We start from the raw sequence: 26,138 nt of genomic DNA, 5'->3' as shown, positions 1-26,138 counted from the left end.
CCATCCTGTCCCCTAGTAAGTTCGGCAGTCACTTTCCCTTGTAACCTCCTTGTCCAGTTTGGACAGCGTGCTGTCAAGCAGTCCAGGCAAGAGCAGTTTCTTGTTCAAATGGCTATTCCTGCCATATTGAAGGAAGGCACACTCCATAATGAGTTTCTTCTTCGATGCCCATCTTCCTCTCTGAGATAATTGATGCTCCCAGGAGATGTGCCTCATTGTCATGAGAAATTCTAATAAACCATTTTAAATGCAGTACTCTGTAGGTCTTTGAAAGGTTTTGAAGAATGCTTATCCATTTGAAATATATCTCTGTATATCAGCCTAACTAACTGTAAGTTTTGACTATTATAGGTGACTGTATATAATCTGTATTTAATTATATATTACTTTTGTTTGTTTGTTGTTTTTCTAGACAGGGATTCTCTGCAAAACAGTCCTGGCTGTCCTGGAACTTGCTGGGAATAAAGGCATGCACCACCACTGCCCAGTTTAATTATACATTACATTTTTAAAAGAGCTGTATAAACACAATACCTAAACAAGAGGAGAAATGCACATATAACAAAATTGACCTTAAATTTGTATCAATAAACCAAAATCCATACCAAGGCAAAATACTCATTTCTATATCATATTCCTTTTCTTCTTTAAAAAAGAGATTGATTGTGATCATTAGCTATTTATAACCAACCCTGTTTAAATGAAAACAAACATTTATAAACAATGTTTGGGAATGTGGGTGCTGCTCTCTCCAAACTGCTTCCTGCCGTTTGGGAGCACTATCAATCCCAAGGGGGACCCTGAGAAACCCCAGAAACCTGGCCAAATCCTTGCTGTAGTTGTCTGTGAGGTTGCACGGTCTCAGCTGTTTGGGATGTTGGATCACCTGGGCCACTACGTCAGGGGGTCTTGTTTGATCAAACCATATTAGTCTGGAAGGAATCCACAGATTTTCATCTTCTGTGGAAACAAAAGCAGGACCTCTTTTCCAAAGTAACATGTCCTTAGACTTAAAACATGAAGTCAAGGCATTTTCAAAATATATAGGTTGGATTAATCCAGCAGCATTTATAATCAAATGTCTGTTAGCAGCTGTTGTTCCTTTCTCAGCAGTCAAGCAATTCACAGACAACACATAACAAACAGTACCCAGACTCTGTATTTTCCATCTTTTACATGGCCTTTTTATTACTCTATTTCTTTTATTTTTATTTTTGTTTTTGTTTTCATAGAGATCTGCCTGCCTCTGCCTCCTGTGTGCTGAGATTAAAGGCATGTGCCACCACACTCAGCTACTCTATTTTTTGTTTGTTTTTTGAGGCAGGGTTTCTCTATATCGTTTTGGAGCCTGTCTTGGACTCGCTCTGTAGACCAGGCTGGCCTCGAAATCACAGAGATCCACCTGCCTCTGCCTCCCGAGCGCTGGGATTAAAGGAGTGCACCACCAAAGCCTGGCTTACTCTATTCCTTTTTAAGGACTTTCTCTATCCTTTTCCTTTTCTCTCCCAAGCCCACATATATTTTAAACATACTATAAACAATTTAGAGGGCTTTTTCCCCTCTGAATCAGTATTTACTGTTTATCTTTTTTGACCACATGAGTCTTCAATTTGCTAAACAGCAAGGCTAGGATTAAAGTGGCAGCTGGCTCCACCCAATTCGTTGGCTTCCTGAGTGTCTAGCTTCATGGCAGAGGTACTGGTGGGAGCCATGTTTATTGTCATAACTCTGCGGAGTTTCTAGGTCCATGTTACCACCAACAAGCATGCTGCTGGCTGCTCATTGATACCATTTAGGTGTTTGGTAGCAGGGCCTTCTAAAACAGTCTTGCAGTTTTTATCGCTAATACTCGGTCAGGTAGCCTCTCTTAAAGGAGCTGACCCTCTGTTTCTAGCAAGCAGAGCTCACTGGAGAAAATGTTACTACCAAGAAGCTGTGCTTAATTCTGTTCTTTCATGTTTAGAATCCCTTTACAAGCTTTTGTCAGGTTTTAGGTGGAAATTCTTGCCAAACGTTTGTGTGCCATATGTAGATGGAAGTTTCTGTCCTGCCCAGTCCTGCAGCTGTTTAGTCCCAAATAAACACATAGCTGCTTATATTAATTATAAACTGTTTGGTTGATGGCTCAGGCTTCTATTTGGCTAGCTCTCTCTTAATTTTTATTAATCTGTGTGTCTCCACAAGGTCTTGGCTTACCAGTGATGCCCAGGTTTCTTGCTTCCTTGGCAGCTACATGGCATCTCCCTAACTCTGCCTACTATCTTTCTCGGTCCCTGTTTGGATTTCCCACCTGGCTAAATCCTGTCTGTTCATCGGCCGAAACAGCTTTATTCATCAACCAGTAAGAGAAACATATATCCACAGCAAATAGAAGGACATCCCCCATCACTTAGTGTCACCAGGGAGTGGCTCAAACTGTCACATGTCTCCTGATAGGATGTGATGCAGAGCAAAGGGTAGTGTTCTTGCGGAAAAAGAAATGTCTCGGCTGTTACAGAAGAGTCACATGAGAGCCTGGCAGGAGAAACACATAGTATAGAGAGCGGCAGAAAGACGGCATTGATGCCTAAATCTGAAAGAAGTTTAACAACTTTATAGGGTCAAATCCAGCGGGCATACAGAGGTTTCAAAAGCAGCTGGTTTAATGTGCCAAAACAATGCTGCACACTCACCTGCACAGAAACAGAGGTCGTATGGGGCCGGGGAGCTGGCTGGGTGGGTAAGGCATTTGTTACTCCAGCATGAGGACCTGAGTCCTTAACCCCAAATCACAGAAACAACAGGCACCGAGGAGCCTGAGGATAGGATTGGGCAGAGATGAATCAATCCCTGGAGCTCACTCACGAGCCAAAATGGCAAGCTCTAGGTTCAGGGAGAAAGCCTATCTCAAAAAAGCTAAGAGGAAGGAGCTGGAGAGATTGTAAGCCACAGAAATGGCCAGGCCCCTCTCCTGAGGATCTCTAACTGCCAGGTCCCACCCACAGAACATTTTGGCTGGACCCTGCCCCGCTACACAGAGCAAAAAACCCAACCTCTGGACATGAAATCCCACCAATCTCCACCCTGGAAAGCTCCGAGGTGGAAAGTTCCATTCCCTTCCCAAGAGACTCTACATGAGCTTGTATCCTGTTCAATTGGATGCTGTTTCTACCCTGAACAGAAGCAGCGACCCTCCTGGATTTTCCCCTCCCAATAAATCTCTTGTGTGAGGTTTATTGTGCGGTGTGACTTTGTATTATTCCTTGTCTCCTGGCTGCCAGGATACCTTTCCATCGGAGCTATCATGCTTACATGGATGGCTTGGTGGTTAAGAGCATTTGTTATTCTTGCAGAGGTTTAGGACTGGATTACCAGCACCCACATGTTGGCTCACGATGGTCCATCGCTCCAGTTCCAAGGGTTTTACACTGGTTTTTAACCTCTACTGGCACCAGGCACACACAAGGTGCACAGTTACGCATTTACCAAAACACTCATACACATAAAATACATCTAATTTTTTTTTCAAGACAAACAGGTCTGTGTATTTCCTTGACTTTTCTGGAACTCGATCTGTAAGACCAGACTACCCTCAAAATTTAAAGAGATGCTCTTGACTCTGCCTCCCAAGTGCTGAGATTAAAGGCATGTGACACAAACTGGGTCAAAATGTAATGTAAAAGACAAACAAAACAAAACAAAAAACACTTATTTGGCCAGGCAGTGGTGGTTCACACCTTTAATCCCAGCACTTGGGAGGCAGATGCAGGTGGATCTCTGTGAGTTCGAGGCCAGCCTGGTATACAGAGTGAATGCCAGGACAGGTTCCAAATGTACATAGAGAAACCCTGTCTTGAGAAACCAAAAACAAACCAAAAAAAAAAAAAAACATTTATTTGTGTAAAAATTCCTCTAAAGAGCAGGCTCTAAGCAGTCAGTTTAGATCTAAGTGACAGACAAATATTTCAGAAGGGCTGGTAGAGACAAAAGTAAGACACACTGAATTTCAGAGCTCTTCCACCAAAGACAAGAAGAAGTGTCTGCTGAACTGATCAGAGTGTAGGAATTTTCACACACACCCATTTTTTTGTGCTGTTCACAGAATCTCAGCTATTGGCTGGAGATACCTTTCAGTTTAATTTGCATAATTAGCTCTGAACCAGGAAAAGCATGGTGAGCTAGACACCTTCTATCTGCCCAGTGTTTGTGTGTGTGTGTGTAAATATATTTGTGCATTCTGTGTGTGTGTGTGTGTGTGTGTGTGTGTATGTGGTTTGCATGGGTATTTATGTATATTGATTCTTGTATTTTTGTGTGCTTATATGTATTTCTCTGTGTATTCTTGGGAGTGTCTATATTTGTGCTTTTGAATGTTTTGTGTATTAATGTGTGTTTGTGTATTAGTGTGTGTATGTTTAGATGTGCTCTGTGTGGTTTTCTGTGTTTTGAGTTTACATGTTCTATGTTTCTATGTGTTGTGTGTTTGTGAATATTCTTGTGGTATCGTTGTATGCTTGTGTGTATTTTCCTGTATGTATTTTGTACCTGTGAGATTTTATGAGTGTTTTTGTTTGTGTGTGTTCCTGTGTGGTTGTTTATATAATAGTATGCTACTAGATAGTATGCCTATATTGACATCTATGTATTTTTGTGTTTCTGTGTGTGCTTGTGTTTTATCTTAGCTTTTGTTTGTGTATTTGTGTACAGCTTTATATTTTAGTTTTTGTATGTTGTGTTTATGAGTATCTTTGTAAGATTTATAATTTGTATGTTCTGTGGTCCTGTATGATTGTGTATTTTCTGAGTTCTGAGGTGTTTGGGGCTGGATAGATGACTTGGTAGTTAAAAGCACTGACTGTTCTTCCAGAAGATCTGGGTTCAATTCCCAGCATCCACATAGCAGCTCACAGCTGTCTGTAACTCCAGTTCCAGGAGATCCAACACTCATGGCAAAAACACCAATACACATAAAATACAAAATAAGCAAATGTTGAAACTTATTAAAAGATTTGCTTATTTTATGTGTACAAGTGTTTTGCCTGCATATGCAGTGCCCATTTGGACCTCCTGAAACTGGAGTTAAGACAGTTGTGAGCTGCATGTGGATGCTAGAAATGGGATCCTGGTCCTCTGGAAGAGTAGACAATGCTCTCAAATACTGAGCCATCTCTACAGCCCCTGATTTTGTGTGTTTTCTACTTGGGTGCCTGTGAGTGTATTTTGGTATTTTGTGTTTGTTTTTATGGGTGTTTGTATGTGTACCCGTGCATGATTTTTGTGTTTATTCATATTTGAGTTTGTTTTGTGTATCTTCAGGAGTTTACATGTGAGAGATTGTTCGCATGTTTGTATATGAATGCTTTGTGTGCTGTTTGCATGTTGATATTTGGTTTGCTTGTATATGTATATATGTTTGAGTTTGTATGTGTGTAATGGTTTGGGTACATATTTCTGTGTACTTGTTTGTGAAAGTTAACGTCTGTCATAAAGCTGCTGCACAATGCATTGGCACCACAAAAAGAAACCCATGAAGCCTTCAGGCCAGATCAGCTTGGTGGCTCAGGCCTTTAATCTCAGCACTCAGGAAACAAGGCAGGTACACTTCTATAAGTTTGAGGTCATCTTAGTCTGTATAGCAAGTTCCAGGGCAGCCAAGGCTACACAGAGACTCTGTCTCAAACAAACAAAAAACCTTGGTGCCCTTTAGAATATTTGCCTATTTCTCAAATCTGGGAATATTTCTGTTATGCCTAAAGAAGCTCCATTTTGCTGGGTGTTGGTGGCACATGCCTTTGATCCCAGCACTTGGGAGGCAGAGGCAGGTGGATATCTGTAAGTTCAAGGCCAGCCTGATTTATGAGCTAGTTCCAGGACAGGCTCCAAAGCAATACAGAGAAACCCTGTCTCGAAAAACAAACAAAATAACAACAACAAAGAAGCTCCATTTTATGCTAGGCATTCATCTTGGTACTCACTCTGCCCTGACTCAGTGATCCCACCCAAAAATATACAGCCATGACTATCTACTTGTTGTGATATGACTGGGCTTTTCTTTCTTTCTTTTTTTTTTTTTTTTTTACTTTTTGATTCTACAACTTGCTTACACAGACACTCCAAGATTTTTTGAGTTGCCTTTAACCACTTCACTTGGCAGAACAGAGCAATTTTTACTTGCTTGCATAGATATGGAAGGTCTTCGTGTGTTCCCCCCCCCCTTAAAAGTTCTTCTGCACATTCCTTCATGGCAATCTCAAATTTGGCCCAGAGAGTGTTCGTCCTGCTAGTAGTTAATCAATAAAGCTTTTAATCATAATTGGATTGAGTCTATGGTCTTTACCCAGAGATCACAAACTGTGACATGTGGAGGTCCCCAGTGAGATCCCTGTGAGACCCCAGACTTATGGCCAGGGATTTGGGATAGACCCCAGGGGGAGTAAGGCAAAAGTGTTCTTGTTAGGCCCTGGGGATCCCAGACTGCAACCACCCCAATTTTGCAAACTGCAAGTAAGACTTGCCAGCCAGCATGCTTCTGAAGCTTGAACCTATCGGTGAGCTGTTCTGTTCTTTTGAGCCCAGACATTTAGAGAGACAAAAGGTGACATCTGGCAAGGTCATAGACCCAGTCTCAGGGCAGAGGGGACACTCTACTGTCTTTCTGTTTGGTGTATGAGTGAAAGGTGGCCATCATATGTCTGAGTTCCTCTGGTTTTTTGTTGTTGTTTTGGGGGTTTGTTTTTCTGATTGTGTTTTTATATTGTCGTTTTCTGTTATCTGTCAGATTTGTGTTTTTGAGTTTTGTTGCAGAGATGGAAATTCAAACTGACACGGCCAAACTGCCTGAGCTCCAGGAAACATTTTCAGGGTTTCCAGGAGATAGGCTGCTCCTGGCTGCCTCTGCACTAGCTCCCAGCTGGAGCTTGCTCTGTGTGTTCTCTCATTGGCTGTTGTTTAAGTCCCACAGACACATCCGGTACTATACCTTCTCCCTCACTCTACTTCTGAAGGATGGCTTTTTGCTGCTTGTTCTACCTCTGAGCTGGCTCCAGTCTCTGGAGCTCTGGCTGCAGCCACTCCCCTGCTGCTGGCCTAGGGCGATGTGGGCACTCCTAAGGTGCAGCCCTCCCGGACACATGTTCCTGAAACGGTCCCTAGAGCGGCTGCACATCGTCCTCATCAACTTCGGCCTGAGCTTCGTGTCTGGACTGCTGGAAGATAAAGGCGTGGACCTGTACGTCCTGGAGAAGGCCTTCCTCAGCACCCACCCCCACACCGAGGCTGTGTGTGAAGCCTGTCTGAAGAGCTATGCTGCTTCATCCGGGAAGTCCAGCCCAGTGCTGAAGAAGTTAGATGAAGTGCGCCTGAGAGGGAGAAAGCGCTCCATGGTTGGGTAGCAGAGTTGCTTTGATGACGGTCTCACAGTGAGGATGCTGTGGGGTCCTTGTTAAGTGGCCTGCGATTGTGCTGTGGCACTGTCATCTGCCATTCACTGCCGTCATATGCTGTTGTGGTGATTTTTTTCATTTGCGCAATAGCAAAGCTTGTCTGGAGACCAGAATGCAGAGCTAGCCACTAGTTAATAGAAGCCAGGCAGTGGTGGCACATACCTTTAATTCCAGCACGCGGGAGGAGGAAACAGGAAATGATATGACTGGGTAGAAAGGGGAAGTGATAAGGCAGGGCAGAGATAGGAGCTTGTCCCCTTTTTAGGCTGAGAAGCTGGGGAGGTAAGAGGTGGCCATGGCTTGCTCCTTTGTCTCTCTGATCTTTCAACATTTACCCCTATATTTGACTCCAGGTTTTTTATTATTAAGACCAGTTGGAATTCGTGCTACACTCAGGAGCTTAAGGCCTGTTCTAGGCAGAATTGGGTGTATATCCCAGGCTTGTGTTCATGGCAACCCTTCTGCCCCAGCTTGCTGGGATTGGAGGTCATAAGCTTTCCACTGATTCGGTAAGAAATGAAACACCAAGCCAGGCATTGGTGGTGCACACCTTTAATCCCAGCATCCAGGAGATAGAGGCAGATGGATTTCTGTGAGTTCCAGGCCAGGCCTGGTCTACAGAGTTGTTCTAGGACAGGCTCCAAAGTAATACAGAGAAACCCTGTCTCACCTACCCCCCAAAATAAAAGAAAGAAATGAAACATCAGCTATGACTTTATTTTTTATTCATATTTGGGTGGAGGGTTTCAACACATGGTTTCTCTGTAGCTTTGGAGCCTGTCCTGGAAGTCACTTTGTAGACCAGGCTGGCCTTGAACTCAAAGATATCTGTCTGCTTCTGTCTCTATCTCCTGAGTGCTGGGATTAAAGGTGTGCACCAGCATTGCCTGGCTGAGTATTGATGGGAGATGTCATTCTGTAAATATGTCTCTCATACTGGTTAATGAATAAAGCACTTTTGGCCAAGAGGAAAGCAAGATAGGTGGGACTAGGAGACAAGGAGGAGAGGAGTAGTAAGGAGGAATCAAGATAGAGAATCTGGAGAGAGCAGGATGCCAGCTGGACTCTCCAGTAAGATGAGACCACGTGGAAGTACTTAGATTAACAGAAATGGGTTAATACTTAAGACTAGCCGATAAGAAACTAGTACCTGGCCAACAGAATTATATCAAATACAGAGTCTCTGTGCGTTATTTGGGGCTGGCGCCACGGTGGGTCCAGGCCAGCAGGAAAACCTACTCCTTACAGACTATGTTACGTTTATATCTTTTATTGTGTGTGTGTGTGTGTGTGTGTGTGTGTGTGTAGGTCAAAGAACAACCTTTGAGACTTATGTCCCTAGTTATACAATATGGATTTTGGGGATTGAATCCAGGTGATCCTGCCTCAGAAATCCTGTACCCATTGAGCTATCTCACTGGCTCACAGAGCAATTTCGTATTAGTGGGCAGCAAGGGATAGGGTAGTAGCTGGTGGGACTGGGCTAAGCCTGGTTGAAGCAGGGGTGTAGAGGTTCCTGGTGTACACGTCCCCTCATTTGCTAGAGCAGCAAGTGCTCCTAACTGCTGAGCCACCTCCCTAGCCTCCTAAAGAAATAGGCTTTTTAAATAGTTTTTTTTGTTTGTTTGTTTTTTGTTTTTTCATTTGTGTATGTCACTGGGTATATGTATATACCAAAGAGGGTGCCAGAAGCCCTGGAGTCCTAGATACAATCGGGGTGAGCTGTCCTGGGTGCTGGAAAATCAACTCTGGTCCTGTAGAGAAGCAGCACACACTCTCTTCACTGAACCATGTCTCCTGCCTGTCTAGAAATGTTTTAGCCAATATCAATATCCCCACTTTCCTCAATGGACAATTAAAGGATTACACAGTTGAGGTCTACAAAAATGTAGCTCATGGCTGTATCTTCCCCAGAGTTCCATGAAGTGGGAAAACCAATAAAAGAACATCTTCACGGACTACAGTCTATTGAGAATGGGGGCGAAGTGGTGACCACCCCAGCACCAAGGAACCTGAGATGGAGCAAACAGTTCCTGCCCTCAGCCCTTTTCAGGCTGACAGGATAAAAAGCCAGGACAGCGGCTTTCATGAAGGCAGGGAGGGAACAGGAGCCAGCTGTGTATGGGGCACTGGGGTGGGGATCAGGCCGGCAGCAAAGCTCTGTGCAGACTCAGATGGCAGAGATGAACTCCACGCCCACAGTCTGAGGATCTGCGGCTCCTATGGTCTTGGTACTTTTGGAGCGGAGTCTGTTGCTGATAATCTATTCCATTTGGGACATGGGTGAAGACAGTGGCACTTTGGCACATTTACAAGGTGAACAGCTGCTTGGAGATGGGCTCGGGAGGTCAGCATTGTTTAGGACAGTGTTCACCTGAAGACAGACTTGAGTACAGAGTGCCCTTCAGAAGCCAGCTTCTCCTGTGTCCCCTGTCTCTGTAAACTGCTTACACCATCTCATTTTCTTTTTCTGAGACAGGGTTTCTCTGTGTAGCTTTGTAGACCAGGCTGGCCTTGAACTCACAGAGATCTGCCTGCCTCTGCCTCCTGAGTGCTGGGATTAAAGACTTGAGCCACCATAGCCCACCCAGGGTAATTTTCTTAAGAAACCAGCCTCCCTTCCTATTGTACACTGTGTGTAGGGGCAGCTCCTGCAGCCCTAGAGAGGTTCTACCAAGACAAAGGAACAAAAGCCACATCATGACACACCTTGCTTCTGCGATGTCTGAAATATCTTAGTGCACATGGCCCACACAGGCAAGTACAACACAGCTGAGGTGGATGATAGGGTGAACAGATGGATGAGCCAGTGATGGATGAAAATGGGTGATGAGAACAGGCAAACCAAATAATGCTAGATTCTGTTTCATGTGAAAGTTGAGATATTCTCTTCAGAATCAGCCTCACTTTCTAAATCGCCAGAGACCCAGGTGCAGGGCATTTCTCATCCAAACCACAACCCATATTAACGCACTACACTTGTTTATCTGGAACTCGTGTTGACATATTTAGTCACTGCAGGAGGAGAGAGGGGCAAAAACTGTGACTTCCTTTTCTTGGTGCTTTCACTGTCTAAGAAGCAGGTTAAGGTAGGAAGGGTTCATTTTGGCTTAGAGGTTTGGAGGATGGTGGGAAGGTGCAGTGGCAAGCCCCCGCTAAGGTGACAAGGCCTTTGCAGATGGAAGCAGAGAGATGGGGTCAGGCGTTCAGCTTGCTTTCTCCTCATATAGTCGGGATGGCGCCACCAATAATTGGGTGGGTCTTCCTTCCCACTTAACCTTCTTAGAAATGTCCTCACACTCAGAGGTGTGTCTCGTAGGTGATTCCAACTCCAGTCAATGAACTCTCACTGTTAGGGACAAAGAACAAGGGAGAGATGGACAAACAGCAGTGTGCTCACAGATGACATGCAGCAGGAAAAGGCAGACTGCAGAAGAGCCAGTCACTACTGACCTGGGCTGGAAGAGAGCGAAGGAACGCCTCGAGGAAAGCAGTCTACCAGGGCTGAATCTAGGGGAACAGACACAGTTCTCGCCTAGTCCACCAAGAGCAAAGAGCTCATTGCCTTGTCTCCACAGAGTAAAGTCCCACCCCGGCTGGCGGAAGGAAAGTGTTCAAACAGAACTGTTGCTGGAGGGCCAGTGAGAGAGATGGCTTCAGCAGATAAAGGCACGGCTGCCAAGCCTGAATACCCCAGTCACCAGGACAGTCAGGGCTGTTACACAGAGAAACTCTTGTCTGGAAAAAAAAAAAAAAAAAAAAAACCAAAGCAAACAAAACTTTCTCCCTTCTGTTTCCATCCCCTCTGGAAGTTTACACTCCCAAGAGATGAGCCTCAAATATCCAATTCATAGGAACTATAAGGTTTCCAATTCATAGGAACTATAAGGTTTCCAATTCATAGGAACTATAAGGTTTCCAATTCATAGGAACTATAAGGTTTCCAATTCATAGGAACTATAAGGTTTCCAATTCATAGGAACTATAAGGTGACAAATGCCTCATTGTTTACATTCTTCTTTATTTCCATTTTTTGTTATTTTTGAGTCAGTGTCTTGCTACATAGCTCAGGCTGGCCTCAAACTCTCAGCAGTCCTCCTGCCTCAGCCTCCCAGAGTGCCAGAGTTATAGGTGTGAGCTACCATGTCTGGTTTCATTTTAGTTATTCTTCTTATTTGTTATTTTGAGACAGGATCTCTCTATGTGGCCCTAGCTGCCCAGAAACTCTCAGTACAGACCAGGCTGACCTCAAATGTGTGGAAATTCATCTGCCTCTGACTCCTGGGTAATAGGATTACAGCCATGCATCACCATACCCAACTATTATTACTATAAAATTTTAATCTGACCAACTTACCCAAGCTCACTCTCCTTCTGCCTGGTCTCTGAGTAGCCGGCATCACAGATGTGCACGGCCATCCCGGCTGGCTCTGATGCATAATTTTAAACCATTAGTTATTCAGATCATTTGTTGTATAGCAATAGATAGTATAGAGCAGCTAGACACTCTCTTTTCTAAATAAGCTCATTGCAAATAAGAAAATAGACAAGCAGGTGATGAGAGAGGGGTTAGCAGAGACCTCCTGTTAGTGACATTGAGCTGAGAAGAGAGATGGCAGGAAGGACCAATGGCATGCTTACAGTCTCAATAGATAGTGCACATCTCATTTCATAACCAAAGGGCTCCGGTAATTATTATGAATAGAAACTCATAGATAATAGCATCTTCCTACACTCATGGTTTTAATAAATGATAATGACCTGAAAAAGATGAGCCAAAAGAAAGCAGTGTATAATTTACTAATTTTATTTCAGTGGATAAACAGGCGCAGTTACACTAGAAGACAGGACGAAGCTGCCTCCCTCCTGCAGGCAGAGTGCTCCCCCGCCCCCAGCTGCGGCTACCAGTGCTGCAGCAGCCACCAGCAGGAGCAATGGTGCCCAGGTTTGCAGGTGATGATTGGTTACTTAAGTCTCTGACAAGAAGCAACTTAAGAGAGGAAGGGTTCCCCCCCCCCCCCCCCCGCAGTGTGAGAAGGGATACAGTCCACCCTGCTGGAGAAAGCTTGGCGGCATGAGTGTCGTGTTACTTTGGTGGTCCACAAGCAGGGAGCAGACAGGAAGAGAGGCCAGTCTATAAAACCTCAAGCCCCAGCCCGGCAATGGTGGCCTTTAATCCCAGCACTCAGGGAGGCAGAGGCAGGCGGATCTCTGTGAGTTTGACGACAGCCTGGTCTACAGACAGAGTTCCAGGGCAGCCAGGGCTGTGACACCCACTTCCTTCAGCAAGGCTCCGCCTTAAAGAGTGCTGAGCCTTCTGAAAGAAATGGAACCACTTGAAACATATGATCATGACTACTGAACTCTCAAACATCGGGTGTTAAGCACTGCTTGGTGAGATTCCAGACAAAACACATGTTCCCCTGACTTACAACAAGAGCTGTGTTTCTGGAAAACTTTAGACTATTAAAACTCTACAACTGGGAGTAATGGAACACATCTGGAATCCCAGGCTTGGGAAGTAGAGGCGGGAGAATCAGGAGTTCAAAGTCATCCTGAGCTACACGTTCAAGACTAACCTGGGTTACATGTGACCCTGTCTCTAGAGGAGGGAATGAACCCAAGCTATGCAAAACATACTGGGTGCTTCTATGCAAAGTAGACTTCTTCCTAAGTCCTGTCCCTGTTAGTACACTTCTTAACTCCAGATTGTCCAGCCACATGGCACACTTGTAATCCTGGTTCTGTGGGCTGACCCAGATCTAGATGGTATAAGTCCAGCATCCCCACTGTCCCTACTGTAACAGTAACAGGGTTTTTTCAATACAATTGCAAAATGCCAGCAATGGACCAGGCTTGCAGCCCCAGTTGAGATAGGACATCACAACTTCAGGCCCAACTTGAGTTCAAGGTCTATGTAACTTGATGAGAACCGGTCTCAAAATAAAATGCAAAACGAAGATTGAGGGTGTAGCTCCGTGATAGATCACTGGCCAAGTACATGCACGGCCCTGTGTTCAAACCCCATCATCTCACTCCCAAAATTTAACCCTTTCATAGAATTTGGCCTTCATAGAGAAGCACTGATTGAGAGGCACAGGAGTGCAGAAGCTGAACTTTTTGTTAGTTTGTTTTTGAGACAAGGTTTCTCTGTATAGCTCTGGCTGTCCTGGTACTCATTCAGTAGACCAGACTAGCCAGAAAGCTGCATGCCTGCCTCTGCCTTCCAAGTGCTGGGATTAAAGGAATGCACCACCTCTGACTGGCTATAAGCCAAACTCTTAAAGGAACACGAAGGAGCCTAGAGCAGCCTAGGCTGAGAAGGAGGAAAAGATGGGAGATGATGTCTGAGAGCTTGGAGGGCCTATGCCAACTTCTCGTTATAGAACAATATTTAGAGTCAACTCCACAGCTAACAGGGAGCCACCTCTGGGTTTTAAGTAGAGGAGTGGCATGGTCTTCACAGTGGGTGGGTAGATCTTATGCTGTGTAAACATGAGACAGACCAAGGCACTAGACAGCGAGGTTCCTTTACTGTGATTCAAGCCTAGGGAAACCAGAGGTGCCTAGCCACTTGTCTGACAAAGGGAACTATGGTTTTGTTGTTGTTGTTGCTGTTTCTTGAGTTGGCAATTGCCTATTCATTATTCATGTCCTTTTTGGGCTAGGGATGTGGCTTAACTGGTATAGTATTTGCCTAGCATGCATGAAACTCTGGACTTGAGCTCCACAACTACATAGACAGGGCACAATAGCATGTTCCTCAATCCTGCATGGAGAAGAGGCAAGAGGACCAGAGTTCAAGAGACCCTGTCCCAAGGATAAAGAAAGAGGGATGTTTGAGTATCTCTTGCTGCTATATTCACCTGCTAAATACAGGCTGGCTTCGGCTCAGAGAACTGGGTTCTCTCTATGTCCTCTTTGTTCTGGGGCTCTTCTGAGAACATAAGGAAGGTATGGTCCGGGCCTCCCTGTGCCCAGCCTCACACCCTGCCACTCTGTTGGTCAGGACAGTCATGAGGGTAGCCCAGGCTCGGGACATGGAGAAACAGCCTCCTGTTGACGGGAGCTTCAAAGCCACATTGGAATCAATGGAATTTACAGTCTTGAAATATTCCATCTGGCTCTGGACCAGGCAGGCCTCCAAGGACAGAGCCCAACAAAATGGCAAATACATAAGGTCCACAGATTCTATTAGAGACATCAACCAGGAGGCACAGGTAACAAGAGATGTCTGAGCTGAGCAGTTGAACTTGTTGGCACAGGTTGTTCTCAAAATTACCACGAGGGACAACTGTCTGCTTGTGAGCAGAAGCATCAAGGCTTACTCCTATAATCCCAGCTAAGCAGGGAACACTGAGTTCTGGCCAACCCGGGATTCATAATGAGGCATGTATCAAAACAAAAAAGCCAAAACCAAACCAGCCAGCAAACAAACTAACTCCATAACCAAGGCGATTATGGTACTGTATGCCCACCATCCCAACTCTTGCAGAGACAGTAGGATTACTGCAAACTCAGGGCCAGCCTGGTCTAGATAATGAGTTTCAGGCTAGCCAGTGCTTGTAAAAACAAAACAATCAGACAAACAAACACACAAAAACCAAGCTGAAGTCCCCCTCCCTCAACTTGCCCAGCAGGATGTCTCCCTATGGCAACAGGATAGCGTGGATGCTGTAAGGCTGGTCCAGGACTGGTGTGACTTGCTGACAGGGATGGGAATCCTAAAGGGTTGGGACACTATGACTATACCTTCCGACCTTCCCTCACTCCTCCTCCTCTCCTCTCCCCACACCTTTTCTTCCCTCCTCTCTGCCAGCGCCCTCTTTCCAGCCCCTCCAGGACTATCTTTCTCCACTTCCTCTCCGCCTTCTTTCTTGTTCTTCTTGCTGTGCCCTGCCCCCTCTCTTCCCGCCTCCTCTCGTGCCCTCACCTCCTGGCTCCACCCTCAGCCCTCATTATCTCTTCCCTGAGCCTCCTCTTTCCTCTCGCGGTTTCTCTGCCCCTCCTAGGGCCCCCTCCTCACCATCCACCTGTCCTCAGTCTTCTGGCTCCTCCTTTCTCGTCCCTGCCCCTCCTTTCTGTCTGTCTGTCACCTCTCTCAAGCCTTCCTCTGCTCTTTGCCTACTCTGCCTGGCTTATCTTATCACTCTCACTAATTAATTCTTTTTTACAACTTTTTACCCCTTCCCTTTCTCTTTTCTCAGCTTATCTGTCTCATGTTCTTTGTCACCTCTCTTCCTACCTACTGTCACCTGCATCTGTCCCCTTCAGGATTGCCCACTTTTACAGCCTTTCCCCTCCTTTTCCTTCTGCCTCACGGTCTTCACCTGCGACCTTCACTGCCCCCTACCTGGCCCTGCTACCCCACCTGGGCCGTGCCCCGCCCCCATCCCAAGGCCGGTCATCAACCCAGCCCGATCTGTACAGGCCACGCCCCAACCACACAGACCACGCCCACCACGGCACCGCCCACTCAGGCCCCGCTCCCACCGCCACGCCCCCACAGGCCCCACCCTCGCCGTAGCCCCGCCCCGCCCCTGGGGGGGTCACGGGGTTGACGGACGCGCAGCAGACGTAGCGGCACCACCAGTCACGTGGTCACGTGACGCGCTCCAACATGGCGGCGCCGTGGGGCCGGGGCGTCTCTTCCTGACAGGGCGGCGCGCACGGACGCGGCCGGTGCCGGCCGGGACGCCTGGCCCTTAGCCTCGCTGTCCTGCTCGCTCGCGCCGTCGGCTCGCGGGGCTGCCGGCCCCCGCCGGCCGGGGCCATGCAGGAAAGCCAGACCAAGAGCATGTTCGTGTCCCGGGCCCTGGAGAAGATCCTAGCCGACAAGGAGGTGAAGCGGCCCCAGCACTCACAGCTGCGTAGGGCCTGCCAGGTGGCGCTCGGTGAGTGAGCCGCCCCGGCCTGGCCCGCGCCGGCCTCCCACGCCGGCCGTTACCCCCAACCCGAATCCCACCCTCCTGGCTTCTTCCGCCTCCTGCCCTCGGGGGAGCTGGTGTTGGGGCGGCCGAGACTGGCCCAAGGTCACCTACCAACTTGGTGACAGCCAAAGCTGGTTCTCCAGCCTCCTTGCCTAGGGCCTTGCCACGACGTCTTGTCCTATTTCCTGGTTCCTCCCCTCAGCCATCTCCAAGTCCTCAGAAGCAGTAGCCTCCTTTGCGCTTAAGTTTTATCTTTTCCTGGACCATGCTGGTTGGGGTTCTCCCTCGAGAGCGAGCAGAGCAGGTGAGGGAGCTGCCCAGTTGGTGCTGAGGAACCCCGGAGGCTTGGTTTGAAAATGTCCCATTGGAGAACACTTGGGCTCTGAGAGCTCTTCACCTCGAAGGCATGTCGGGTGATCTATGTCCCAGGCACTGGACAGTGCAAGACATCTTCTCATTTTAGGGCGGGTCCCTAAAATAAAGGTTCTGCCCAGCAAAGATACTGGTCTGTTTTGTTCAATGCGGTATCCCGTGCACCTGTGACAGTGCTCGGCTTACGGTAGTTGCTCAGTAAATATTTGCTTGTTGAATGGATACGTGGATTATGGGAAGAGGAACATTTCCAGCTTCTAACTAGATGAAAGCTTGGTAGTTGCTCAGTCTCCTGCCTTTTAGTTACTTATCAAGTGCTAGTGTATCAGGCACTAAGGACATGGCCATGAAGAAATGGAGTCCTTGCTTACTTCTGGGGATCTTATATTCTGGTAGAGCATACGTAAAAATACTAATAAATACTGTTGTGAGAATAAAAGAGCAAGACACGGAGGACCCGAGGTTTGCTATAGGTTGGATGATCAGGAAAGTATTTCTTCCTGAGAATGTGATGTTTGAGCCCAGTTCTGAAAGGCAAGGCGTGTTTACCATGTGAAGTTTCAAGAGGAAAAAGTCGTGGGTGGAGAGCACCAGAACATTTGACCTGTCTTCCTGCTAATTCACCACCCTAATGCCTATGCAATTCCATGTTGGGGTCTTTTTAAAGGGACCATTTTCCTAACAAATTGAGTAAATAGAAAGGCTGCTTTTCTGTTAGTTATATTTCTCCATTTGGTACAGGAGAGAGTTCACTTGAGACCTCGGAAGGTACTTGTGATCTTTGCACTTACCCATGGAAGGTCCAGACCTTGCCTGGGAAGCATTTGAGAGTCCTGCTGTTGGTAGGAGGTGCTTGCTGCCTGTGTGATCCAGAAGCAGTTAATCTTGTGAAATTTGGAGTTTGTGGAAGGGATTTACTGAGACCTGAAGTTTTAAAGCTTTTCTGTTTTGAAAGCCAGGACTGAGAGGTGGGTTTTGTTTTATCAGGAATGTAGGGTATACATTAGAAAAGCACCTTGTGAGTTAGGCATGAGCCTCAGGTTGAAACCCTCCTGAACTCCATTGTTGCCATAGTTTTAATTTCTTGCTCAAAAATTTTAACATCAGATATCACATTGCTAAGACCTACTTATAAAATTGTCTTGTGGGCCATAACACTGATACATTATTAGTTATTCTCAGATCATGTTTTTGTTTAGAAGTTCAGATATTTCCAATTCAGGTTGTAGAAATGCACATTTGAATTATTGTGCACATGTGTGTCCACATGTGAGCATGCATATGTACAAACAGGTATATAAGAAATGGCCTCAATAGGAAGTAATTTGAGTCTAGGTTATGTGAAATTTGAGGAATGGCTTGTTGTTAACAGTGATTAGGGGATTCACACAGGGCTGGTTTAAGAGAGCCATCAGTGTTGAGAGTAGTCATGTGTATAGTTAGTGAATAGACTTACTTTTATTTCTGAACAGTAAAAACACAGTACGTGGTGTTCCTTCACTCTGTATCTCAAGGCCTTGTCTTGGGTCTAAGTAATCCCATTTGAGAAGAGAAATGTGTGGGGCTGGACGTGGATAAAGTGCCAGACTATATATATGCCACGCAAGTGTGGTGGCTTTCTATAGCTCCAGCACAGAGAAAGGGGCTTCTTGGGGCAAGCCAATTTGCTAGCTAGTTGAAGTGGTAAGCTCTGCCTGAATAAGTGGAGAGCAATCAAGAAAGACATCTAACATCAACTTTGGGGGCCCCCATGCACACAGGTGTAGACACACATGAGTATACACTTCCACACGTGACCATGTATATCACAAGTGTGTACCACATATATACACAAAAGAAATAAGGAAAAATGACTGAAGTGAGTAAAAAATATAACGCATTTTATTTATTTATTTTTAAAGCAGGATTTTCTCTTTTATTTAATGATTTATTTTTACTTTATGTGCATTGGTATTTTGCTTGCATGTCTGTCTTTATGAAGGTGTCAGACCCTCATAGAACTGGTGTTAAAGAACAAGACAGTTCTTTGTGAGCCACCACCTGGGTGCTGGAAGAGCAGCCAGTGCTCCTAACTGCTGAGCCATCTCTCCAGCCCCCAAAAGTATAATGTGTTTTAAAGATCATGTGTAGATTGTCATTAACTTTGGTAAGAACTGTAAGTGTCCACTGAAAGCTGAAGCTCTTGGATGACAAACAGAAAGTGTTTCTGTGACAGGTTCCTGCCAGTTACAGTGGGGTGGGAGTTGGGACAGTGTCAGGGTTTCAGGGCTGTATCCCATGTCTGTGAGAAGCTCTGAACCTTCTGGAACTCAAGATCTTCTGGGTTCAAATCACCTGCCTTTACTTGCTGTGTTGGTTTACATGTTTGTCAGCGTTAGCCTTAAGATGATGTTAGTTGGGCAGGCGCTCAGCAGGCACTTGCTGCCACCATTATTCCCGCAGAATCTGTGTAGAAGTCACTTATTGCTCTGTTGGTGTAATTCTGGGACTAGACAGCTGGCTTCAGCAGTTAGGAGTGTTGACTGCCTCTGCATAAGACCCGAGTTATATTCCCAGTACCTACATGATGACTCACAACACTCTGTAACTCCAGTGCCAAGGGATCTAATACTCTTCTCTACTCTGTGGGCATCACACACACACATGGTATACATGTAGACAAACACTCATCCAAATAAAATAAAAACAAATCTTTGCTAAAAACATGTGGCGGAAAGGCTGTGCTTGTTACAGTGTTAACTTGCTAGGTGCAGTGAAGACAGGGGTTGCATCTTATAAAAGCAGGGGTGATCAGGGTGGAAGAAGATTGGAGTGACCGCAATGAGTCATCTCTGTAAATATCAAAGGCATAGATAGAGGACTCTCTGATTGGGGGTGGTGTCCTTCTATCTCTCTATGGAGTGCCTGTGAGAGTATTCTTCACCCAAGGACATCGTTGCTCTTGTCCCTTTAGTGAGGACTGGATATGCATTAATAATCTCCAACCTTTCAGCCCTCAATGGGGGAATTTAATTCCATTCTTAAAACCTTCCTTTTATAATGGCCTGACTTAAGGCCCATCTTTCTGCAAGATGTCTCTTTATATTTCTGTTCTTAAATTATATGGAGTTTGGTAGCTTGACCAAAAAAAAAAAAAAAAAAAAAAAAAAAAACCCAACCTTAAGTGTTTTAAAATTAAATATGGAAAGATTTGTCTACAGTTTAACTGGATTATCCTGCTAATGCCCCCCGTGTGTGTATGAGATATGAGATAGAGTATTTAATAATTTAATATGCAGAAAGTACTATGAAAGGGTCAAAGTGTTCTGTAATTGTTGTCTTGCTCAGTCATCAAAAAAAAAATCTAAGAACAAATATGTATCTATTTTTCATATAAAACTGACATACCTTTGAAAACAGTCTTACACTCTAGTGACATTTCAGTGAAGAGATTGTTTTCTGTAGCTGAATTCTGAGGTACATTTGAAAGCTAATGATCAAAAAGATTTATTTATTATTTGTTTAGACAGGGTTTCTCTGTGTAGTCCTAACTGTCCTGGAACTTGCTCTGTAGACCAGGATAGCCTTGAACTCACAGAGGACCTCCTACCTTTGCCTCCTGAGTGCTGGGATTGTAAAAGCATGTGCCATCACCACCTGGCAAAAGGTCTTTCTTTTCTGCAGCATTTTATGTCTTTGTTGTAATGGGAGGTGATTTTATATGAGCATCACTGAGCTAGCTGTTTCTGATTCGTGATGTCTGGGGGAGCAAAATTGAGCTCTGCCCTACAGATTCTGGAGTAATGACTGTTTTGGGTACCTGTGCAATGGGAAGCAAAGGAGAGTGGTTTGCCCACAGCTACACAGTGGGTGGGTAAACGAGGCTGCAACTCCCATTTATTTAACCAGTGGAGGCTGTAGTCCAGTCTCAGGCATGTTGCTCTCTCTGATACTGTGGGTCACGAGTGGCACACTACAGGTGAAGGGCATACTGGTGTGGGAGATGGATGGGAGGTGGGGATGTAGTGAGCACAAGCAAGGGTTAGCTGCACTGTGAAGAGGCTGAAGGAGAGGTGGCTCATGGGTGGGGCTTGTTGGTTAAGTTGTTTAAATGTCATTCAGAAGAGAGACAGTTACAAGATATATTTATAAGCCCTGGTTGTGTGTGAATAGTCAGCATTCAGACCTAGAGATGTTGTTCAGTGCAGTGTTTGTCTAACATGTGAGAAGTCCCAGACACAGCACAAAAACCCTCTTGTTCCTGTTAGGAATAACCTTAAGTGTGAAATTTGAAGTGTTAAAAATATTGCTACTTGCCTAATGTGGCACATGCTGTAATCCCGGCACTCTGGAAGCTGAGGCAGGAATATCATGGGTTGTGAGCCATGTTCTGCTATCTGTTGAGATTCTGTCTCAGAAATGACATGTTTGATTAAGCATTGGGGTATTCACCTGTAATCCCAAAACTCCAAAGCCAGAGCAGGAGGTTGCTGGAGTTTGAGGCCAGCTTGATTTACAGAGTGAGTTGTGGACTAACCAAGGTTCTGTGGCAAAACTTTTATCTCAAAAAATCCAAAAGTAATAGAGTAATTAATTGAAAATGTCCAGTATAAAGCCTCCAATTTTAAGTAAATTCTAGTGTTTGGATCAGGAATTTTGTCTGCAAGTTTTCATGATGCTTCATGAAAACTAAATTGGAAACTAAGCAGTGATGGTGCAGGCCTTTTAATCCAGCACTTGGGAGGCAGCCGTAGGCAGAGCTCTGAGTTCCAGGCCAGCCTGTCTATAATAGTGAGTTCTAGGACAGCCACAGCTAGACAGAGAAACCTTGTCTTGAAAAACCAAAATCTAAGCCGGGCGTTAGTGGTGCACGCCTTTAAGGAGGATCTCTGTGCATTCGAGACCAGCCTGGTCTACAAGTGGGAGTTCCAGGATTGCCTCCAAAGCCACAGAGAAACCCTGTCTCTAAAAACCAAAAAAAAAAAAAAAAAAAAAAAAAAAAAAGAAAGAAAGAAAGAAAGAAAGAAAAGAAAAACCAGAAACTAAAACAAAACCTGAACTGGCAAGGCTCGTGACCTTTACAGATTAATCTTCATGTTAGGTAGTGTATGCCCTTAATTCCAGCACTCAGGAGGCAGAGGCAAGCAGATGGATCTCTGTGATTTCAAGGCTAGCTTGATCAACAGAACAAGTTCCAGGACAGCCAAGGCTACCCAGAGAAACCCTGTCTCAAAGAAACAAAACAAAACAAAGAAAAAGAAAAAAAGAAAGAAAGAAGAAAAAGAAAAGACCACAGGCTGTAAGAGGACCTGGGTTTGACCCCCAGCACCTACTTGATGGCTTACAGCCATTTGTAACTCCAGTCCCAGGGGATCTAACTTGCTCTTCTGGCTTCACAGTACCTTGCATGCACCTGATGCACAGACATGCAGGCAAAACACCCATATACACAAAATAATAAAATTAAAAATACGAATTTTCATTTTTAAAAATAGATTTATTTTATTTTTAGTGTGTGTGTGTGCGCATGCATGTGTATAAGTGCCCATAGAAGTTAGAAAAGGGTACCAGATTCTCTGCAAGAAGATTTGTAGGTGTCTGTCATGGGTGCTGGAAACCAAACTCAGATCCACTGCAGAAGCAGAATGTGCTCTTTACCTGCTGAGCCATCTCTCTAGCTTCCTGCAGATTACTCTGTGTTGAAAAGTTTTGTAGTGTTTCCAGGAGGGAGCTTACCGTACAGCAACAGCAGCTAAACATTGTGTTGTGTTGATAATTGAAATGTATATCAAGACTTGTGGGAAAGGCTGACCCTTTGCTTATACAGATAAGCTAATCTAGCTTCTTGGTGCCTTGTTTCTGGGATAATGAGAATACCTACTGACCCGGCTTAAGTGAGCTAACACGGCTACTGCCACAAAGAAGATGAACAGACTGGAGTAGGTGGTGACCTGCTGCTGCCCCTCAGGCCTGTGTGGCCAAGGAGGAGGAGCTGCCTCATGAGTTAGCCTGTGGAGCTCAGTACTCTGACTGGCCGAGCAGGTGTGTGGCTCCTGGGAGAGTGAAAGCAGTGTTGGGGCAAACAGCAGGCCTGTTCCCCGAGAAGCGCAGACACAGGATGCTGAGTCTTGACTAGCTCAGAAGGGTTTTTCCTTATCTAGGCCCTCTGCAAGCTCAAGGGACCCACCAGACCACCACTTGACTTTCTTTCCAGCGAGGCTATCTTAGAAAATAGTTTTCGTTTGCTGATTCACTCTTAGACTCTTCCTGCCAGGCTAGTTTTGGTTAGTGTGGCATTCTAGGCTTTATGGTTTGTGGGGAGAAGAGGCCTTCTGAGGTGGGATGTAAAGGCTTCCCCTCAGTGCTAGAGAGCTGCATGTGCATGTCCTGTTGTCCAGACCAATCTGACTCGTTCAAAGGGATGTCACAGCTGGTACCATGATGCCAGAGGAGCAAAATAAACAAGGACTGTGCTCTGATGCAGCCAAAGCCACACCCTCTGGGCCATGCCAGCAAGAAGCCAGCCTTTCAGAGCACTGGACACTGACTTGAGTGGTAGGCTGAAGGAGAAATGGGGTCAGAATGATGATGCAGACACAGAGGTCGGGGTGGGAGTTTCTTCAGTAGAGGAACCAGCCTAAGCAAAGGCTCTGTGACAGCCATGTGTGGCTGAGGCATAGTGTACTTGTGAGTGAGGTGGGAGAGCCTGGTCAGAAGCTCCGTAGGGTTGTGGTCAAAAGCAGTGGGGTGACACAGAAGAGTTTGAAACAGAGGAAAGGTGCTGGCACAGTCAGCCTTGTGCTCTGAAAAGGTCTCTTTGGCCACCGTGTTCACATCTTACAGGGAGGCCAAAGGGATTGCTTGGGATCAAGTAAGAGGCAGTTAGCATCATGCTGGTGAGGGGGTGGGTGCTTGGGGTGATGGCAACACAAATAGAGCTAAGCAAATGCAGTGTTGGCCTGCCTGAAAAGTAGAGCTAAGGGAACCTGATGACAGTTGGGTAAGAGCCTAAGAACTGGAGTTGTTCAACCAGCTCCAGATTGCTGACTCAGTGGTCTCAACTGTCAGATGGGAAGAAGGAAGACCATATGGGGAGGGGGAGGGAGGAGGCTCATCTGAGCTAGAACCCAGATCTGCCTTTGGACTTTCATTAGTCATTGCTTCATTGCTGTGGCAAATGTCTCAGAGGAATAATTTAAAGGAGGAAAAAGTTGGGTCATGGTTTCAGAGGAGTCTGACTGTGGCTAGTTTCATTGTTTTGGGTCTGCAGTGAGGCAGGGCATCAGGGTGGAAGGATGTGGTGGGTTAGAGCTGTCCACCTCATGTCCAGGAAGCCTACAGAGACACATTACATCCCTGAGTGATCCATTCCAGACAGTTTCACCTGTGCTAGTTCACTCTGCATGAACTCACCTGTGGATTAACCTGTTGATACAGTTAGCACCTTCATGAGCTAATCACCTCTCAATGATTGGCATCACCATCTCGGGACCGTATCTTTAAAACTTGGCCCCTGCCAGGCGATGGTGACTCATGCCTTTCAACCCAGTACTTGGGAGGCAGAAGCAGGTGGATCTCTGTGGGTTTGAAGCCAGCCTGGTCTACAGAGAGAGTTTCAGGACAGACTCCAAAATTACACAGAGAAACCCTGTCTGGCAAACCAATAAATAAATGCATACATACATAAATACATAAAGCTTGGCCCTTTGGAGGGCATTATATATGCAAATCCATGTCTAGAATCATCCTGTTAGACACATGAAATAGGAAGCAATTGCATAGATAAGCCTGAGGTTCCTTAGAGGCCTGGTCCAGAGACTGGATGTGAGTGGGGCCTGGTGTGAGGACCTGCATCTCTTCCTGCCTGGGCAGAGGAGGTGATGTGTGCACAGGGTGCTAGAGCAGAGGCAGGTGAGATGCACAGGGTAGATGCCGAGAACAATTCTGGGAGCATGGGGTTGGTAAGTCAGGTGCTTCCAGTCAGATGGACACTGGAAGCGTGCCTATTGGGTTAGAGACATGTGGTCACCCATGGCCTCTTGAGCTGTTTGGGTGGAGTGCTGCAGGTGCAATCCAGACTGGCGTGGTCAGAAGTGAGGAAACAAAGAATGAGTGCAGACTGCTTGGGTTGCTGTCAGGAGGGTGTGTGGCTGGTGGAAGGTTTTTCTTTTCTTTGGGTTTGAAGCAGTCTTGCTATGTCTGTGTCATGGTGATTGGCCTGGTACTTGTGACAGTTCTTCCTCGGCCTCCTGAATTCGGGCATTTATAGATGTGTCGCCATGCACAGCTTTAGTTTTCTTTCTTTAAGGTAGAAGACACTTGGGATTTTCTAAATGGCATTGAAAATGGATCCTCTGTGTGAGAGGTTAAATAATGCAGGAAAGGAAAGGGATGATTTACATACACAGGTGTCGGCTGTACATTCTTATGGGCATTGTGCACAGGCTTGTCCGAGGATTTCTGCTCTTGGGGGAAGCAGGTGTAAAGGAGCTTACACAGAGTGTCAAAGGTGATCTGAAGAAGGATGAGAAGAGGAAACTGGAGTGAAATGTGAAAGTTGTTAGGGAGATGCAGAGCAGGGTGCTACCAGATGGCAGTTGATAAAGATGCTGAAAGGCCTCTTTAGAGTGGTGGCATATGAACCTGGGACTGAAAGGAGAGCATGGGATATGGTTGGGGATGGAGGGTAGCAACCAGAGTTGTGGATGGGGAGACCAGAGTCAGTTCATAGAGGCTTGGCAGCCATCAGGATTCCGAGCTTGCTTCATGTTGTGGTAAAGAGTTGGGCAAATGAGGGCCATTGGCTCCATTCTGTGTGGCCACTTTCCACAGTGCTTACCCCCTTGCTGCAGCAAGCAGCTTCTGCAAGGACAAGTTTGTTTTGGTTCACAGTTTGATGTTCAATGCATTGATTGTTGCAGGGGCTTGAGGCCCTGATCACATGTCCACAGTCAGAAAGCAGAGAGCAGTGTCTGCTGGTGCTCAGCATTCTCTTTCTCTCTGTCTCTTCTCTACCAGGACTCCAGTCCATAGAACGGCGCTGTCCACAGTTAAGTGGGTCCTCCTGCCTCAGCTAGTCTAATCTAGGTAGTCTCTTGTAAGCATTCTAGATCCTGCTGACAGTGTTAACTGTCACACACTCTAGGACAGTCCCTCTGGCTGCTGTGTGCAGGAGAGCTATGGGGTGGGAGAGAGGCAGGGGAAAAGCCAGAAGCAGAACCATCTCTCCTGCTCATTTATTGCTGCTGGCTGCCACTTTGGCAGCTGGGAGTGCAGTGCTATTAGCGTGTGGAGTAGTGAAGTGCAGGGGTGAGTCCCACCAGATGGGGTGGATATTGGGGTGGGCCAACTCATAACCCTGGTTCTGGGCCTGGGTTGGTCAGCCGTCTAGCTCTCCCCTGTCCTCACCACCAGGGGGCGCTCTCCTGCATTGCCC

General features: G+C 46.0%; 1 protein-coding gene across 2 annotated transcripts in view; it reads left to right on the top strand.

The window, feature by feature from the left end:
- The first annotated feature begins 16,006 nt into the window (after window positions 1–16,006).
- Window positions 16,007–26,138, top strand: part of Arfgef2 (ADP ribosylation factor guanine nucleotide exchange factor 2) — a 75,083-nt gene continuing 64,951 nt past the window's right edge. For both annotated transcript variants that reach the window (XM_051186094.1, XM_051186087.1), the window contains exon 1: window positions 16,007–16,315. In XM_051186094.1, coding sequence (XP_051042051.1) covers window positions 16,195–16,315 — 121 coding nt within the window. In that variant the 5' untranslated portion in view covers window positions 16,007–16,194. The remainder of the gene's footprint in view (window positions 16,316–26,138) is intronic.

The sequence above is a fragment of the Phodopus roborovskii genome, unplaced genomic scaffold (assembly GCF_943737965.1).
Source record: "Phodopus roborovskii unplaced genomic scaffold, PHOROB, whole genome shotgun sequence".
In the NCBI taxonomy this organism is placed as follows: domain Eukaryota; kingdom Metazoa; phylum Chordata; class Mammalia; order Rodentia; family Cricetidae; genus Phodopus; species Phodopus roborovskii.
Note: the sequence above shows the minus strand (reverse complement) of the source record. Positions and strands in the feature narration are given on the sequence as shown.